An 18057-nucleotide genomic window follows, 5' to 3' on the forward strand; every position below is an offset into this window, starting at 1 on the left:
ATCGTTGCGGCCAAATTCTGCTCGATTTTGCGGCGGATTTTTTTCTAAATCCGGCGTGTTTTTCGTGCGGAAAATGACTTTAATATACTTCAATAGCGATCGCAAGAAATAGTTTCGCACGGTGTTTCGCAGCGATGTTTGTTGGTAAACGAGACCTTTAAGCTGTACTCGTGTTGAAGTCACACGCCCGAATCCGCCGTGATTGTGAAAAGCTCCTCCTCTGAACATCGCGGGGTTTGCTTGATTTTGCGTTCATTTCCACGATCGCAAAATCGAGAAATCCTGGAGACACGGATCCATTTGATTCTTTCCATATATACACAACGTTTTCAGTCTTTTCAGGACGAGGCGTCCTGTGGTGTGCCTCAAGGTTCCATTCTGGGCCCCATTTTATTTTCCCTTTATATGCTCCTCCAGCTCTGTATTGTAATTTATTCAAATCTATTTTTTTTCCCCTTACACATCTCTACACAAGTCTCGTCATTTTCTTACATCACCGGCAAATTTAAAAAAAAATGGACTTTTTTTTTCGCCCTTACACTTTATAAATTCTCTCCTGCTTGATCTGGAGAAACACCCGTCCGTTTCCTGTACCGCTCTTCCTACACAGGGTCACGGGGAGCCTGAGCTCGTCCCAGAGAACTCGGGGCACGAGGACGAAGGGACAAGCTTTAAACACACATCCCAAAAATAAAGCCAGCTCGAGCAAGTGGTTATTCCAATTTATTACATGACATACAAAAGCACGTCATGGCACGGGCAGACGTCATGGCAGCGGTTACGTAAAAAAAGGCAGTCCCGTAAATAAATAAACGTCCAGACTGAATTCAAAGAACAAAAACACAGATGATTACACATTCAGACAGGAACTCCAGTTTGTTTTGGGGGTTTTTTTTTTCCCCGGCTCTCTCAAAAGCCTATAAAATCTGATCAGCTCTATAAACTGGATTTAAAAACACAAAACCCGGTCAAAATAAACTTCATCCCAGGGTGAAATCTGAACTCGTTTACTTTCTGAACTAAACTAAAGAACGGCAAACCAAGATCGCATGGAGTTCTCGCTGTCTGGATTTCACTCCAATCTCTCTCCAAAAAAAAAAAAAAAGGATGAAAAATGATTTTTTAAAAAGGTTTAAAAAAAAAAAGAAACTGCCGTGAAGTGTGAAATCTGAAGAAAAGATTTAGTTTCTAAAGGACAAAAAGAAAGAAAGAAAAAAAGACACTAGAGTTCTCTCTGTCGTTGCAATGTTTGTATAATGAAATGAGTAAATAATGCATTAAAAATGACAGACGGTGTATAGGTGCGTCTGAGGGGACGCTCGGTTCACGATTAGCCCTGAAGGCGGGGTCGGTACGTCTGCTCCAGGCCGCTCGAACCGTCACCGTCCCCATCGCCGTCACCCTGAGACAGCTACAGCTACATGAGGAGAGACGCAGGTATAGGTGACATTAAATAAGTGAACCTACAGCATTCGGAAATGATGTTTGTAGTGTATTTCCTGCACATCTTACCTGTTCAGAGTGTGCGCGCGTGCGTCACACGGACGGTTAAAAGAGCCCCGATATCTCCTCGGTTACCGGATCGAGATCGATGTCATAGAAACAGGGTCGTGTAGGAAGACCGGGCATGGTGCTCATCTGCAGGACACAAATCAGAACATCAAGAGGGGATTTCGCATCGTACGACCTCTCGGGGATCCACACGCACGGGGCGTGGTGTGATGAATCCAGGTGACTGTTACCACCCTGAACTTCATGTTCCCGTACGAGTTTTACTCCTCCTAAACCACAGGGAGTTATTCGTTAAAAAGAACGTCACATCATAGCTTTTATCCATTTATAGTTACAGTTACAGTCCCCCCCCCACCCCTTTTAACCCCTCCTCTCTTATTTAATTAAATTAATAAAGTTTAAAAAAAAAACCACACACACACACACACACACACACACACACACACACACACACACACACCCCACCACCATGACACGATCACATGGATCTGGTGTGGACTGGAATAAAAACGGTCACCGGTGCCAGGCGCGTGTACAGCGCAGACCGAACATCGCAGCGCGATTCAAAGAACTCGCACCACAATATCGCAGTCTTCGCTAATAATCCCCTTCGTCAATTCAGACGCGTTACCTGGAACACTTTATATTTATTCATTCGTACAGGTCTGACGCAAGAAGCCTGGCGAGTCAATAACCTTTTAATGTAATTTCCTCCAGAGAGCATAAGAGCTCAAGTTGTTCCAACAAGACAAGAAAGGTCTGAAGCACACAGCGAGCCGGACTGAGGACAAGCGCTCGTTCATCATCGATTTCACTACTACGCCGCGAGAATCTATTCAGCACCACCGATAATCCCTGACTAATGAGCATCGAAAGGTCTCAGATCTCCAGATTTATGTAAATGAAGACTTTGCTTTAAGACATCTCCAAACTTCACAATCTCAAAGCAAAAAAATAAAATAAAAAAACAAAGTTTGAACCCAAATAAAAGTATATTACATGAACATGCTCATTAAAATGTTTTCGGTATTTTCTGAACCATCTTTCTAATCGTTTAATTGGACCCATTGACAATTTTGTTTATGTTATAATCCATTGTGTTCACACCGATCAGCCAGAACATTAAAACCACCTGCCTAATGTGGTGTAGGTCCCCCTCTCCCTGTACCACCAAAACAGCTCTGACCCATCAAGGCGTGGCCTCCACAAGACCTCTGAAGGCGTGCTGTGGTATCTGGCACCAAGATGTTACACACACACACACACACACACACACACACCTGGCCGTCCACATGATGTAAAAGAAAACGTGATTCATCAGACCCGGCCACTTTCTTCCGTTCCTCCATGGTCCAGTTCTGATGCTCACGTGCCCATTGTCGGCTCTTTCGGTGGTGTACAGGGGGTCAGCATGGGTTCTCTGACCGGTCTGCAGCTACGCAGCTCCATACACACCAAGCTGTGATGCTCTGTGTGTTCTGACTCCTTTCTATCAGAACCAGCGTTAACTTTTTCAGCAATTTTTACTACAGTAGATCTTCTGTGGGATCGGTCCAGACGTGCACATCAGTGAGCCTCGGGCGCCTATGACCCTGTCGCCGGGTCACCGGTTCTCCTTCCTCGGACCATTTTGTTAGGTACTAAACCACTGCATCCCGGGAAACCCCCCCCCCGCCTCCATAAGACCTGCTGTTTTAGAGACGCTCTGACCCGGTCGTCTAGCCATCACAGTTTGTCCCTTGTCAACGTCGCTCGGATCCTTACGCTTGCCCATTTTTCCTGCTTCCAACACGTCGACTTTCAGAACTGACCGATCACTTCCTGCCTAATAAACATACCCCGCCCCTCGACAGGTGCCACCGTAACGATGTAACCAATGCTATTCCCGTCACCAGTCAGAGGTTGGAATGTTAAGATCGGTGTATACGTGACATTATAAACAGTGTATTTCAGCAGAGCTCACGTGGTCCCCTGGGAAACCAACTTAAAATCAACATAAACTGGATATGCCTAGGTCACATGACGAGAGAAGGTGAAGACCAGCCATAGCATGCAGTCAAGCTTCAAAAATCAGAATCCGGCTTACTGCTTGTTTTCGTAGGAACTCGATTCTCTACATACCCACCCCCCCCACCCCCACCACCCCACCCCTTAATTTCTCAAAAACAGCTATTTTGAAGTAATTTGTCATTTTTCTAATGTGATTATAAAGACGAGATCACAATACCACAAATTAAAATCAACTGACTGGCAGCGTGGGTACAGACATGACTGTAATTCAATTTTGATTAAATAAGAAATAGAAGCTTTTGCTATGAGAAATCACGGGTCTACAAAATGAGCCTCCTCCTCCTCCTCCTCCTCCTCCTCCTCCAGGAAATCTTCCTCATTGACCAGTGATACTGTTGGTCAGCCCAAACATGATAAAGGTCATCAGATGTGTTCTTTAAATCAATCAAGGACGATGGTTTACAGAAACACTCGGGTGTGTGGTGGTCTTGGGCAGATTCGGACTTTTTCTACTGTAGGTAGTAATACGCTTCTCTTTTGGTTGTAAATCAGCCAGAAGTTCAAAACGTCGTTTTGGTGACATATACTCTCAAATAGACGGCCAAAAGTTTGTAGACACCTGACCATCGCACCCATACGTGGTTTCCACACCCATACGTGGTTCTTCACCAAACTGATTCCACGACGTTGGAAGCACGCGGTTGTATAGAACCCAGGCGAGCTCCGTGAAGACGTGGTTTGCAAAGGATGGAGAGGGAGAACTGTCCCACTCGGTCCTCAACCCCACTGAACAGCTTTTGTTTTTGCTCCCCAGACCTCCTCGCCAAAAATCAGTGTCTGATCTCACGAATGCGCTTGTGGCTGAATGAACACGAATCCCCGCAGCCACGCTCCAAAATCTAGCGCCAAGCCTTCGCGTTAAGTGATTAGATATGCTATTAGACCAACCAAAAGTGCCCAGGGCCGCCCAATTTCTCTCTCCTCAACCGAGAATCCTCTTTCATTCCCCGTCAAGTCTCTGAACGACAGGAATGACATTTATTTATTTATTTATTTATTTCTGTCTCAGCACTAACAGAAACCGAGAAGCGGAATTATCTTCAGAAAGGGTTCTCTCTCATTCCTAATGACATGGAGACCGTTTACAGGCTTATTAGTGTAAACGAGCTCGGAGAAGGGGCCGGGTTAATGACCGATTTCCTGTCAGGAGTTACAGCGTTACAACCTCCACCATTCGTCCAGGACAAGAGCGAGAGACACACGACCGAGAACCACGTCCGATCCTGGACGCTCATGCGCTTCCCCAACGGACCGGAAATCATTTGGAGCTGAAGTATGCGGGAGGAGCCCAGCATGTCGGGTCGGAGACAATGAACGTAAAGCGAAAAGTACAAATAAAACAAATGGTGGAACTCTTCGTAAACTTTGAGCTCGATGTCTAATCTGGAAGACGTAAACACGCGGAAAAGATCTTATCATGCCTGAGACAATGCGTCATTGTGGGGATACATAAATAAGGAGACGATGTTAAAATAATAAATCATTTGGCACACGAGGGCTACTAGAAAGACAGGATGGAGTAGATCTGTACTTAGAAACAGATATACAACTTTTTTAAATACAGGTCCAAGCACTGAAGGTTTGTAGGCACCCTATTGTTATTCTACCCTTTCTCCTTATTATTATTATTATTATTATTATTCTGCTTCTTAGGGTGTCTAAAGCAGGCCAAAAACGGTCTAATAAATAAAAATAAAAAGTTGGCATACTGATTGTGGAGGGTCTAAGAAACATTCTGACCAAATTTGGGCCAAGTGCTGCCAACGCTCTAGCGCCACCACTGGGTCAAATTTGGTCCTAATTTGGAAGTACATGTATGGTCATTTGAAACTTTTGAACCGGGTGTCCTAAATCTCAAAGCCAGACACCGCTGGATTCCCTGGGTCGAGACGAGCGCGACGCACCATATGACCATCGATTCCTGCCGAGTTAGATTTTCCGCCATCTTGGATATTTTCGAAAACGGCTTTTCGTCACCCCTCCAACAAACTGTGTCCAATCATCACCAAATCTGGTTCGTGTCATCTTCAGAGTAAGCCCCACAAAAGCTATCAAAAGAATTTTGAATACTCCAAACAGCGATATGATAACAGGCCGACGTACCTGGCGGCGAAGCCGTCCGAAAATAAAAACAACTCTGTGTAAATTACAGTGAGTAAACTCGATGTCCATCTCCAGCCATTTAAATCTAATTAAAGAGGTCTGTTTTGTAACAGAATAACACTTTATCACATTAACACTAAACGCTGGACGATTACACACACACACACACACACACACACACACACACACACACACACTGCTTACCACATGATTACTGGCAAAAAAATAAGATTTGGGAAGAAATTCTGCTCTTTAGCTCCTATCCACTAAACAGAGACGCACAAAAAGTATGAAAACATTAATAATAAGTGATTTTACGAGCTTAAATACTGCATGTAGGAAATTGTAGTTAAAAAAAACAAAAACAAAACAAGACTGAGATTAAAAAGTAGGTGAATATGATAGAAAAAAAGCTGCACTTATTAACGGGACATGACAGCTGATGTTCGAGTGAACCCAGAATCTTAAACACACTATAAAATACAGCGTTCTATAATAAACCGCTACTTCTGAAGGTCATTATTGCTTCAGGGGGGTTTTGGGGGGGGGTTTATTTGTTTGTTACTCCTCCTACAAATTGGGTCCAATCATCACCAAATCCGGTTCGTGTCATCTATAGAGTAAGCCTCACAAAAGCTACCAAAAGAATTTTGAATACTCCAAACGGTAATATAACAACAGGCCGACGTACCTGACGGCGAAGCCAACAAACAGGAAGTGAGGGTGTATCTCAACAATGACTTTATGGCAGTGACTGTAAAGTGATGGCTCTGCTTTCCTGCGTTTGCGTAGGGAACGACTGTAGCGCATGTATGAATGTGCGGCTCTGGGTGCTTGGCCCCCGAAATTGCTGCTTGCAGCTTTAATTAGAATTATTACTGCCCGTTTTTTTAAAAGTGTATGAGTTTTATAATAATACTGACAGATTTAAACTCATTCAACCTATTTTTCGAGATTTAAACTCCAGCATTCAGTTCATGAAGCTAAATTATTTCCAGATCAAACAGATTTAATCTTATAGACTGAACCATTGTGTTATAATACTCCGAGGAACGTTAGCTGTATTTCTAAAGATCTTTCACTGCTTTTCTATGGAGGGTTTTTTTTTCTCTCTCTTTTACCAGCTTTTCGTTAAGTAAACAATCAAACGATGAAAAATATGACGAAATAATTCGATTAAATACCAGGAAATCAGGGCATGTTTTGTTTGCTATTTAACGATTTATTTTACTGTGCATGTAAAATCAAACACTATCTATTAATCCAGTGAATTAAAAAAAAAAATGTTGTTTTTTTTAAACATGAATGTGTGTGTATAGTTTTTTTTGTTGTTGTTGTTGTTGTCATGAACAGAAATTGAGGTGATGTGAAACGGGTAGAATACAATCCAAGTGTTGTCGGTGATTCGGGCGTGTCCCTGGACGTCTGTTCTAGTGTACAGAGATGGAAGCGGAGGTCCTCGAGTCGCTCATTGTTCTCCGTCTCGACCCTCCCTCACATATCTGAGGCATGACATCATCATCATCATCCACTTCCTAAAGCTTGGGCCTCGCTTCTCTCTCTCTCTCTCTCTCTCTCTCTCTCTCTGATACACACAAACACTATACTGCCCCACACACTACTATGCTTTTTAAATATATATAAATAAATAAATAAAACACAGTTACCTTCCTAACCTTACTGTATAGAAAACAACGTGTAAATTACAGTGAGTAAAGCTCCATGTCCATTTCCAGCCATTTAAATCTAATTAAAGAGGTCCGTTTTGTAACAGAATTACACTTTATCACATTAACACTAAACGCTGGATGATTACACACACACACAATGCTTACCACATGATTACTGGCACACACACACACAAAAAAAAAAGATTCGGGAAATAATTCGAGTTGTTTTCTTTAGCTCCTATCCACTAAACAGAGACGCACAAAAAGTATGAAAACGTTAATAATAAGTGATTTTACGAGCTTAAATACTGCATACAGGAAATTGTAGTTTAATACAATTTTTAAAAATAAACTAACAAAAAACAAACAAAAACAAGAGTGGGTTTAAAAAGTAGGTGAATATGATAGAAAAAAAGCTGCACTTATTAACGGGACATGACAGCTGATGGTCGAGTGAACCCAGAATCTTAAACACACTATAAAATACAGCGTTCTATAATAAACCGCTACTTCTGAAGGTCGTTATTGCTTCAGGGGGTTTTTTGGGGTTTTTTTTTTTTAAAGCAGTGCATTTCGTCATGCAGAATCTGGATTTCAAAACTCCTATTCTATTTCCGCAAAACATTTACAGTTGAAAGCAGTATCTGTGAGCGAGTCCTAACCTCCTGGCAGAGGCAAGCAGGTTAATGGCTAAATTATTCTGGTATTGGGGGCAGCGGTGGCTTGACGGTTAAGGCTCTGGGTTACTGATCAGAAGGTCGGGGGTTCAAGCCCCTGCGCTGCCAGGCTGCCACTGTTGGACCCTTAACCCTCTCTGCTCCAGGGGGCGCTGTATCATGGCTGACCCTGCGCTCTGACCCCAACTTCCTGACATGCTGGGGTATGTGAAGAAAAGAATTTCACTCTGCTGTAATGTATACGTGACCAGTAAAGACTCGTTATCATTATCATCACTTCACAAAAGCTACTATCACCCCTTCTTCCTAATACCAATCTGCTCTTATGACGGATAATATTGTGGAAAGCTGTTTTGAACAGTCGGTAAAATATATTTTATTTAAAAGTATAAATAAAGCTGGCTTCAAACTCAAGAGTCAGTGACAGCATTTAAAAGGTGCAGTGGTCACTTTTTATCGATTCTAATTAGTACAAATAAGGTAAAAAATGATTTAGAAATGATTTTAAAAATAACAGTTTAAGCCATTGTTTCAGAGCAAGCGTACTGCGTGGCTGGGGGGGAAAAAAAACGTTGGGAAACGTGTCTTCCTGTCCGGGATGTACGTTGGTATTCAGATCGGCATCTTGATGGTCATTTTACAGACACGCCCCTTGACGCCGCTTCACGTTCTCGTCAATCATTACGAGAGGTTACACGTCGCAGTTGAACGTCCGAGCACGCTTCAGAGTGATGTCCCGAAAGTCCGTGCTAACGCTAAGTCTAGCTACACGGCCGTACATTGTGGAGGCGGAGCTTTGTGTACGTGGGTGGAACCCCGAACAGAAGGACGGAGACCCCCGAGGCCTTTCAGCTGCGGTTGGGTAAACAGGAGGGAGATGGAGCTCACAGGAGCTCAGGAGAGCAGTGAACAGATATATTAAAATGTTATAAACGTACACACTCGAAGGTCACGGGATTCGAACCGTACAGAGAAAATACAGAACACTGTTTTCACAAGCGTTGCTGATCCTTTCAGCCTCCTGACCCTTAATACGGCTTAATAAAGCTTCATTACAAAGTCATAACCTGAAGGCTGAAGCTGGACCGGTCCGTGTGCTAGTCGAGGCCAGGTAATATCTCTCCTATCAGCAGCAAAAACACACAAGCTCAGGAAAGTTCAATTCCAGATCACAAGCACAACCTGGAACCTGGAACCAATTAACAAGAGCAACAATAACAACCGACTTCGGTTACTGACCAATAAAAAGAGCCGAATGAGAGCACCGTTCTGATAACATGGACATTTTTAAAAGGCGGGATGAAGGACAGGGGGAAGAAAAAAAAAACACTGAATAATGGAGTCTAAAAACATTATCATTCAAAATCATCAGTTCGAAGTGCTGAAAATTTATATTGGGCTTACTTTACTGGAAAAGAAAAACAGATCTGATTGGTTAGAAGGTGCCGTCACTTTAAAGTACACCTATTATGGTTTTTCTAATACTACCTGCTATAGAGCTGTGTGCGAATGTAAAAAAGTCTGCAAAGTTTCAACGATCAAAGCGCACGACAAACGGAGTAATCGACTCCCAAAAGAAGGAATCGATTCCGAACAGCTGAGTCGAGTCGTTACTGATTCCAGACTTTACTTCCTGTACTAATCTACGTAGGTTTGTAACAAAAAGCCCCGCCTCTGGTCTTCATCGCCTGCTCGCTGACAGCGGTAGACCAATCACGACAGACTGGGACGTATGACCGATCAGAGCAGAGTATGCTCTCTGAAAGGAGGAGTTTCGAACGAATCCTTTAGAACGGATCATTTAACGAGTCGTTTGTGATACTGCGGGGAAAAAGGTAACGCTGCAGTTTAAATGACGAGCACGTTAAAGTGTTTTTTGACCTCGGATGCGTGTGAATCTATCGTATGAGAGCTTTAAAACAAAATTAGGCACGTTTCAGAACCATAATAGCTGCGCTTTAAGTTTTCCGACATCTTCAGGACAGAAGTTGCTGGTGAGGGAACGACCGTTTACAGCTGCTATAACGCAAGTGAGAATAAAAGTGAGAACTTTTTCGTTTATGTTCAACAACATTACATGTCACCACAAACAAATGAAATGGAAGATGCTTCATTCTTCAAATAAATAAAAAATAATTAAATATCGAATCAGCAAACTGACGTGGTCTAAGAGGAATGAGAAATACGAGTTGATTATCGGTGTCAGTAAAGTTCTTTCCCGTCTTCGCTCTCGGTGTCTCACGGTGAATATTTATTTGCGATCTTAGTAAATCAGGTCTTTTTGCTATAAATGACGCTTCGATTTTGTTAAACGCTCAACGGTATATTGTGGGGGGTGGGGGGGGGGGGACTTCCACGATGAAGAAAGTAAAGTAACAACAAACTAGTTGTAAAAAAATATACAAAAATAAACAACTGCTCAGCTATAGAGTCGGATACTCACTGTTCCAACCAGCGGATAAATAAACCCCGCCCCTACGCTGGCACGGACGTCTCTGATTGGCAGGATGAAGCCGGTGGGCACGCCCTTTTTCTCTGGCATGTGAGAGAGAGACAGGTGGGTTTTGGCCATGCAGATGGGTAGCGCGTCAAAGCCCTGTGAAACAACACAATTGATTTCATTACTGAAATGAACACCGCTGACGCCGAATCGGAGTAGGAATTAGCATCGCGGAGTGTATAGGAATTACGAAGTAACTTTTAAATAAAAACATTTTTCTGCGTTCCTTTCATAAAATATACATTTTTTTTTTTTGTTTTCGCTTTACTCTCTAAAGAAATCGCGATTACTTTCTGGAACTCATCTCACCTGTCGCGTGTAATACTCGATTTTAGCTCGTGCTTCAGACGATACCTCGATGTCATCGGCGCCGTAAACCTTCTGCGCGATAGTGCGGATTTTCTCCACGATGGGGGTCTGCGAGGGGGGAGAAAAACACAACAAAACAAGCGTTTATTAGAAACAGTATCCGATATCATGCTCGTTCGCTCATTCTTGTAAAAACACCGACATCCAATGCTACCCGATATGTAACTCCAGTCTAACGCACGTCGCGGTGCTAAGGAACAGATAACGGAATGATTCCGATCCGGATTTGGATTTCGGGATTAATGACACCGATCGGAGCAAAGCGGGCCGCGAACCGCCTCTTCCTACAATAGCGGTCACCTGGTAAACAACATGTATAACGGAGAGTACAGAGCGAGATTAGCGAGCGTCGTCGTTCCCAGCAAGCGTGGAATATTTGCGAGTGTGGAGGAGTGAACTGCGCGTGACGAGAGACGCCGCTTCACTTCAGCGAGCACTGAGACACGTGCACGGGAGGCCATTCGGGGCGAAACACAATGACTTGAAACGCTACTACTACTTGTGCTTACTTATTAGCACTTGTGTATATATACACAATATATATGTATATGTATACACACACACACACACAATAGTAAAAGTTCACGCCTCCTTTTGAAAGCCGGGGCCCGTCGAAAAAAAAATACGAGTCCCCGAGTTGTGATTACAACATCGCCGTGGCGTTCGAGTGCACGTCGTGATGACGCCATTCCCGTCAGGACACTGCTCTCCTCGCTCGCTCCGTTAATGACTGCCAGGAGTTCATTACTAGCAGCACGGTGACAGAAACAAACCAAAAACAGAGGTAAATAAAAGGTTCCGTGAAGCCCCGCCCCTGAGCGATTAACACGCTTCGTTATCAGGATCGGCATCGACGCGTATCAAAAACACAACACGGTCTCATACACAGATAAATAAATAAATAAATAAATAAATAAACAAATAAAGGATGTATCTCTGATTAGAAACACTCCATGCGCTGAGAATATCTAATCTCTCCAACAGCACACATCTTTCTCCGCTCGTATCTCGGCGCTCCCTCAGGCCAGACGTGTACAGCGTGTGGAATGTAAATCGGCTCGCGGGGACGAGCAGCAGACGGACGTGAAACGCTGCGTTTAATGAGATCTCTTAATCACTGTCACGACTTCCCCAAGCCCCGGAGTCTAACTGAAACCAGCTGACTGTTTCACAGTCGGCCGCAGAGGTTCCGTCCTGACCCGACAGGTGGACGCGAGTCTGCCGTACGGCTCGTTTAACAGCTCGCTAATCAAACTGGCTAATGCTTTTATTTACATAATATTACACTTAGCATGTTTGCTAACTTGCTAGTGAACCTGGCTACCGGTATTAGTTACATAACATCGTTAACATGTTCGCTAACTCTTTAACAAAGATGCTAACTACCCTGGTTACTGATTTTCATTGGCAGTGCCTGCTGTTAAACAACTTTCTAACATGTTTCACTTACACTAATATAATAGTTAGCGTTGCGGCTAACTCGCTAGCCAACCTGGCTAATGGTTTAATTTACACAACATAAATGGGTCTTAGCTAACTTTGCAGCTAATTTGCTTACTGTAAAAACAAACAAACAAACAAAAAAAAACCCTGTTTACACAACTTGGTTAGCATTGATGCTAACCTATAGGACACCAGTTGCTGGTTTTAATTACAGCATATACAGTTCCTACTGTTAGCTAACATTCTAAAAACCTGGCTACTTGTTTTAGTTAAACAGCACGACTGTTAGCACAAATGCTAACTCACTAGCGAACATGGTTGGACAATAATTACACGATATAATTGTTCACCAGGTATTACCTTACGTTCGATCGAATCTAGCTGCACAACACAACAGTTAGCGTGTTTGTTAACTTGCTAGCAAACCTGTCCACTTGTTTAAGTTACAATACGTCAATATTAGCATGTTCTAGCAAATTCCGGCTACCGGGTTTTAACTACATAATGTAATAGCAGTGTGCCTGGTGTTCAATGATGTTAGCTAGCATGCTCACAAACGTGGTTAATCGTTTTAATAAACCGTTACAAGAGTCGGCTGTGAGCTAGCTTGCTAGCACGTGGTAGTAATTATTACGGTTAGTAATGAATAGCTTGTTACAGAGTGACCAGAATGTTCCAGAATGACCTTTTAACGTGTGATTTTTACGCAACAAACGAAACACGTTCATTTTTAGCAGCTAAACTGCTATTTATTTAAAAACCGTTAAAGTGACGATCGAGCGGACGCGACGTGTTCGGAGACGGCGGTCAAGCTTCGGTGCTTAAACCGGGAACGGGAAAACCCCCCGACGTTCCCGAACACCACGAGACTTCAATCTGAGTGCGAGCGCTAAATCGCATTACAGCACAAACACGTTTAAAAATAAAAAATAAAAAAACAAAACGATTAAAGCTAGCTGATTATACAAGCAGATATAATATAAATTCCCTGATCCTTGTAAATCCAGTTGATTTAATAGCCACCGTGTGTTCGATATGATGCACGTCCAGACACTCCTGACCTTCTCTCATTTCTCCCGGAATTGTGACTTGTAGGAAAAGTGGCTTGTGAAAGGAAAAGTTGAACCTGCAGCTGTATGCAGAGGCGAGATGATGGAGGTGTGAGCGTGAGAGCGCTACACGAATAAAGCGACTAAAGGTAGAGATGAAGCCACGGATAAAACCCTCCGCACCACTATCAGCAGGTACAATGGCATTGTGGGTAACGTCGGAAAACGTTCACCCAAGTGTTAATGAAAGAAAAGTAAAAGCATCGCGTATTGATTAGAAAGGAGTTGATACGGGTGAATTTGCCCTTTAAGTTTTTCAGAAGGACGCGATTAGGATACGCCCCGCCGAAACGCCCCGCCGACGGTGCTGAGATTTCACACGCCTCCTCGACGGGACGATAACCGTTTAACACGTACCACACAACTGAAGTCGCGCCAGCGTGCTACATATTCGACATTTTCTCTCGCGCGACCGTGAAACCGGATCAGCTGATGTTGTGTTAGAGCAGATATCTTTAGACCAGAACTATTAATACACAGGAAATAAAAAACAAAACAAAACAAACAAAAAAAAACACACAGTAGCTTCACCTGAAGGCTGTACAGGAAGTGGAAATCGCTCTTCTGTGCTGTTGCTTCCCTCACGGTGTGCGCCAGCTCCACGGTGCCACGTCCGCCCCGCCCCCAGTGATGACACGGCACGGCCGCCGACGCCCCTGAAGCCTCGGCCGTACGACACACCAGCTCGATCTCGGCCGCCGTGTCGGTCCTTCAAGAACGACAAAATGATGTAAGGATGCGATTCTGGATTCCGATATGTTGGACGCCGATTACTTTCCTACGATAGCACAATCCTACCGAATCATCCGAAGACTAATTTTAAGGCATCCTAAGCCACAATTTATTTATATGAGTAATTATTGAAAGCGTTTTAATAATAATAAAACAGGATGTTAAAACTTCACCATGGCAAAAACGATCAATAACAGTGACAATTCAAGCGGTCAGAGCGCCCCCTTGTAGACCTTCATAACACATTCATAAAGCAATACTGGAGGATTTAACCATGTTCACGCCAAATCCTGTGAGACGACAGGATATTTTATTACGTGTATTGCTTAATAAAAAAACGCCCAGTTAGGATTAAGGGTCCTTACTTAAAGGCGTTGAGAGCCACCACCACGGGGACTCCAAACAGACGAGCGATCTGGATCTGTTTCTTCAGATTGCTGCAGCCTTCCGAGACCAACTTTAGATTCTGAACAAGAAAAGACAGACGTTTCGAAAATAAATAAATGAATGAATAAATAAATAAATAAATAAATAAGGAAATATCTTGCAGCTCCAGTGTAAAACTAAAATAAATATAGCATGATGTCAAAATAGCATGATGTATCAAATATGATTCAACAAGAGCAGCACATTTTTATTTTATTTTTACATGCTATCGTTTAAAGGGTTAAAAAGCTCGATTCAGATCCCAAATAGTTGTAGTGTAATCAACTATATTGGGAATAATGGAGGAAATGGCGGTTGTTTTTCTTTCTTTCTATTTGGCTGAACCACCAGTTTAACCCATTTATGCTCGGTTTTAAGGTGATGTTAATACTCTTGGAGTAGACCGTCCTCCGTCTGGAGTGAAGGAGAGACAGATCTGCGATTTGAATAACAGCAGAACCAGGATTAACTACTAATCTTCTTCCATATGACGTCCTGAACCAAGCGCGCCGATGGAATTCCTCGATGAGGTTCTCCAGGAGTCAAGGGGTTTTAGATCTTCTGCGTGAACCATGTGCAGCCCCACCCCGGAGCGAATTCAGGCTAAAGGGGCAGTCGGGGACAGAACCCATAGCTGGGTCTTGTGACCACCGGGCCGCCACCACCCACTGTCCACTTCTAACCAAGCGCCTTCATCAAAAGAGGAGTCCAGTGAAGGACAGATGTCCTGTGCTGGTGTTTGGAAAGGGTCACCTCCTCCTCCCACGGGGCCTTCCGGGAGGAACTTCCTGCTCTGTTTAACAGCTCGAGTGTCGTTCGATGCACAGAGCCAGACGGGGTCCTCCAGAGCCCAGGATCCCGGCATGGTGCCTTCTGCTTCTTGTTAAAGAACCGTACAATTAGCTTAAGCGCTCAAGTTATTTGCTCAGCTGAGGCTGTTTTAGGGAGGCTGATAGAAAGCAGACGCAGCATCTCTCGGCCGTTACAGCTCCCGCCGGGCTGCGGCCTCCACCTTCAACAAAACCAGGTTATATTTGCGCTGTTAATTCAATCACATCAAACCACGTTAGGGAGGACAAGCGCAAGGGAGGTCTGGAGGGGGTCAAACAGTCATTTACACGATTCGGGCCAATTCTTTATTATTCTCAAGGAACCTCCTGCTGGCGACGAAAAGGGCTCGTCTTTCTGTGTCCACCTCAATAGTTCCTTGTCAGCAGCACCAAGCAGTTCCTGAAGCAGGAACTAACAGATTTGCTGCAGAGTCAGTCCAGGAGCTAAAAATCAGCCCCGGGTCCTCTGGTGGAAAAACATAGCTAAAGTTCCTGAAGATTCTCTCCAGGGAACCTCTGCCTAGAGTTGCTGGGGGGAAAAAATCAAAAAAGTTCCTCCATGGAAACATGGTGAGAGTTCCTGAAAAACGTTTCACTGGTTCCTGAAAAAGATTCCTCCAGTGGAAACTGTAGAAAAGTGTCCATGAAGACCAGGAGTAAAGGCCCGGTTTCTCCAGTAAAACAAAACTGAGTAGAGTTCCTTTTAAAAACTCCTCAGGTTCCTGTAACGGTTCCTCCAATAAAAAAGTAGCTGTAGTGGTTAGCGTGTTCGCCTCACGCCTCCAGGGTCGGGGGTTCGATTCCCGTCGTGGCTCTGTGTGTGTGGAGAACAGCATGTTCTCCCCGTGCCACGGGGGTTTCCTCCGGGTACTCCGGTTTCCTCCCCCAGTACTAGACACGCCTCCTTCCGTTTCGGGATTCAAATCCGGCTTTAAACCCAACCTCTACACGCCGGCATGCGATCGGGATCGACAGCCGTCACACCTAACGCAAGAGGCGCTATTTCTTCTACAATTTTATTCGATATACATCACTTAGGTTGACGCACGCCGTTTTAAACGTGTTTTATGAATACATCTTGAGCAGAAGATCTCTGTATATCAGTGTGTTTTCTGATGGACGTCAACAGGACTGTCCTTGCGAGCGTGTCAGCAGATGCCGTCTCGGATTTTAATCACGCGATCATCACGCTGACATGGACGTGCTAAATAAATACCGCCACCATGATGACTAAATACCTCAAATTCTCACAGGATTCAAAGTATGACACGATGAAGTGTTTACCTCCTCGGTGTATTCTTTTGGGAGCGGCACTCCTGCTGTTACCTGTGGGGGGAAAAAAACAAAACAAAACCACGACATTTTAGCTACCGAGAACAAATCTGGACCACGCCTACGATCAGGACTGGTGTAGGAATATGCTGTACATAATGACTTGCATTAGGAAAACATTTCTCCACAGACTCATTACAAACGAGTCTACAGAGCTACAGTACTCGAGCCTAACGAAAATTCATTCAAACAGGAAGTGCGCAGCGGATTCGAATCAATGATGTCGCTCAGCGAATGTTTGTTTATTATTTACCAGAGTGGGAATTTTGAAACCCGAAGCCTTGGTTACTCCACGTGAGCTTCTGCAAGTGGTCCTTCGAAGCTTAACAGAACAGTTTCCTTGCTTTGAACTGATACACAGTATTAAAACAAAAATTCATTCGAAAAGAGCGCCCCCTTGTGGAGACTCGTTAGACTGCTAGCTGAAAGTTTAGTACGCGAGCGAGTGAATGAGGTTGTCGGTCTTACATTCGGACCTCCTCCGTGCATCTTCAGAGCCCTGATGGTGGCGACCAACACCACGGCGTCAGGCGTGAGTCCGGAGGCACGGCACTTAATGTTGAAGAACTTCTCCATGCCGATGTCTGCTCCGAAACCTGCCTCCGTCACTGAGGGAGAGAGACAGAGAGAGAGACAGAGAGAGAGACAGAGAGATAGACAGAGAGATAGACAGAGAGAGACAGAGAAAAAGAGAGAGACCCAGAGAGAGACACAGAGAGAGACAGAGACAGACAAACAGAGAGACACAGAGAGAGACAGACAGAGAGAGACAGAGACACAAAGAGAGACACAAAGAGAGACAGAGACACAAAGAGACACAGACAGAGAGAAAGAGCGAGACACACAGAGAAAGACAGAGAGACACAGAGACAGACAGAGAGAAAGACAGAGAGACACAGAGAGAGACAGAGAGACACAGAGAGAGACAGAGAGAAAGAGGGAGACACAGAGAGACAGAGACAGACACAGAGAGAAAGACAGAGAGACACAGAGAGAGACAGAGAGAAAGAGGGAGACACAGAGAGACAGAGACAGACACAGAGAGAAAGACAGAGAGAGACACAGAGAGACAGAGAGAAAGAGGGAGACAGAGAGAGACAGAGAGAAAGAGGGAGACACAGAGACAAAGACAGAGACTTGAATATCTTGAATAAAGGAATAAAAGAGGACTGAGTGTGCTAAGTTTTCATTTAAAAATGATATCATGATATAAATTTAACTTTATATATTTACCCCTAGTGTGTGTGTGTATGCGCGTGTGTGTGTGTGTGTGTGCGTGTGTGT

The 18057-nt window shown here is 44.0% G+C and overlaps 1 protein-coding gene across 1 annotated transcript in view; it reads right to left on the minus strand.

Annotated features, from left to right (window-relative positions):
* Positions 1 to 701: 701 nt before the first annotated feature.
* Positions 702 to 18057, minus strand: part of mthfd1l (methylenetetrahydrofolate dehydrogenase (NADP+ dependent) 1 like) — a 46838-nt gene continuing 29482 nt past the window's right edge. Inside the window, exons 21-28 of the mRNA XM_053613722.1 lie at positions 17242 to 17381; positions 16726 to 16767; positions 14551 to 14651; positions 13985 to 14162; positions 10842 to 10949; positions 10476 to 10628; positions 1513 to 1638; positions 702 to 1417 (exon numbers count right to left, since the gene is read on the minus strand). Coding sequence (XP_053469697.1) covers positions 1549 to 1638; positions 10476 to 10628; positions 10842 to 10949; positions 13985 to 14162; positions 14551 to 14651; positions 16726 to 16767; positions 17242 to 17381 — 812 coding nt within the window. The 3' untranslated portion in view covers positions 702 to 1417; positions 1513 to 1548. The remainder of the gene's footprint in view (positions 1418 to 1512; positions 1639 to 10475; positions 10629 to 10841; positions 10950 to 13984; positions 14163 to 14550; positions 14652 to 16725; positions 16768 to 17241; positions 17382 to 18057) is intronic.

Source organism: Ictalurus furcatus, chromosome 25 (assembly GCF_023375685.1).
Source record: "Ictalurus furcatus strain D&B chromosome 25, Billie_1.0, whole genome shotgun sequence".
Taxonomy (NCBI): domain Eukaryota; kingdom Metazoa; phylum Chordata; class Actinopteri; order Siluriformes; family Ictaluridae; genus Ictalurus; species Ictalurus furcatus.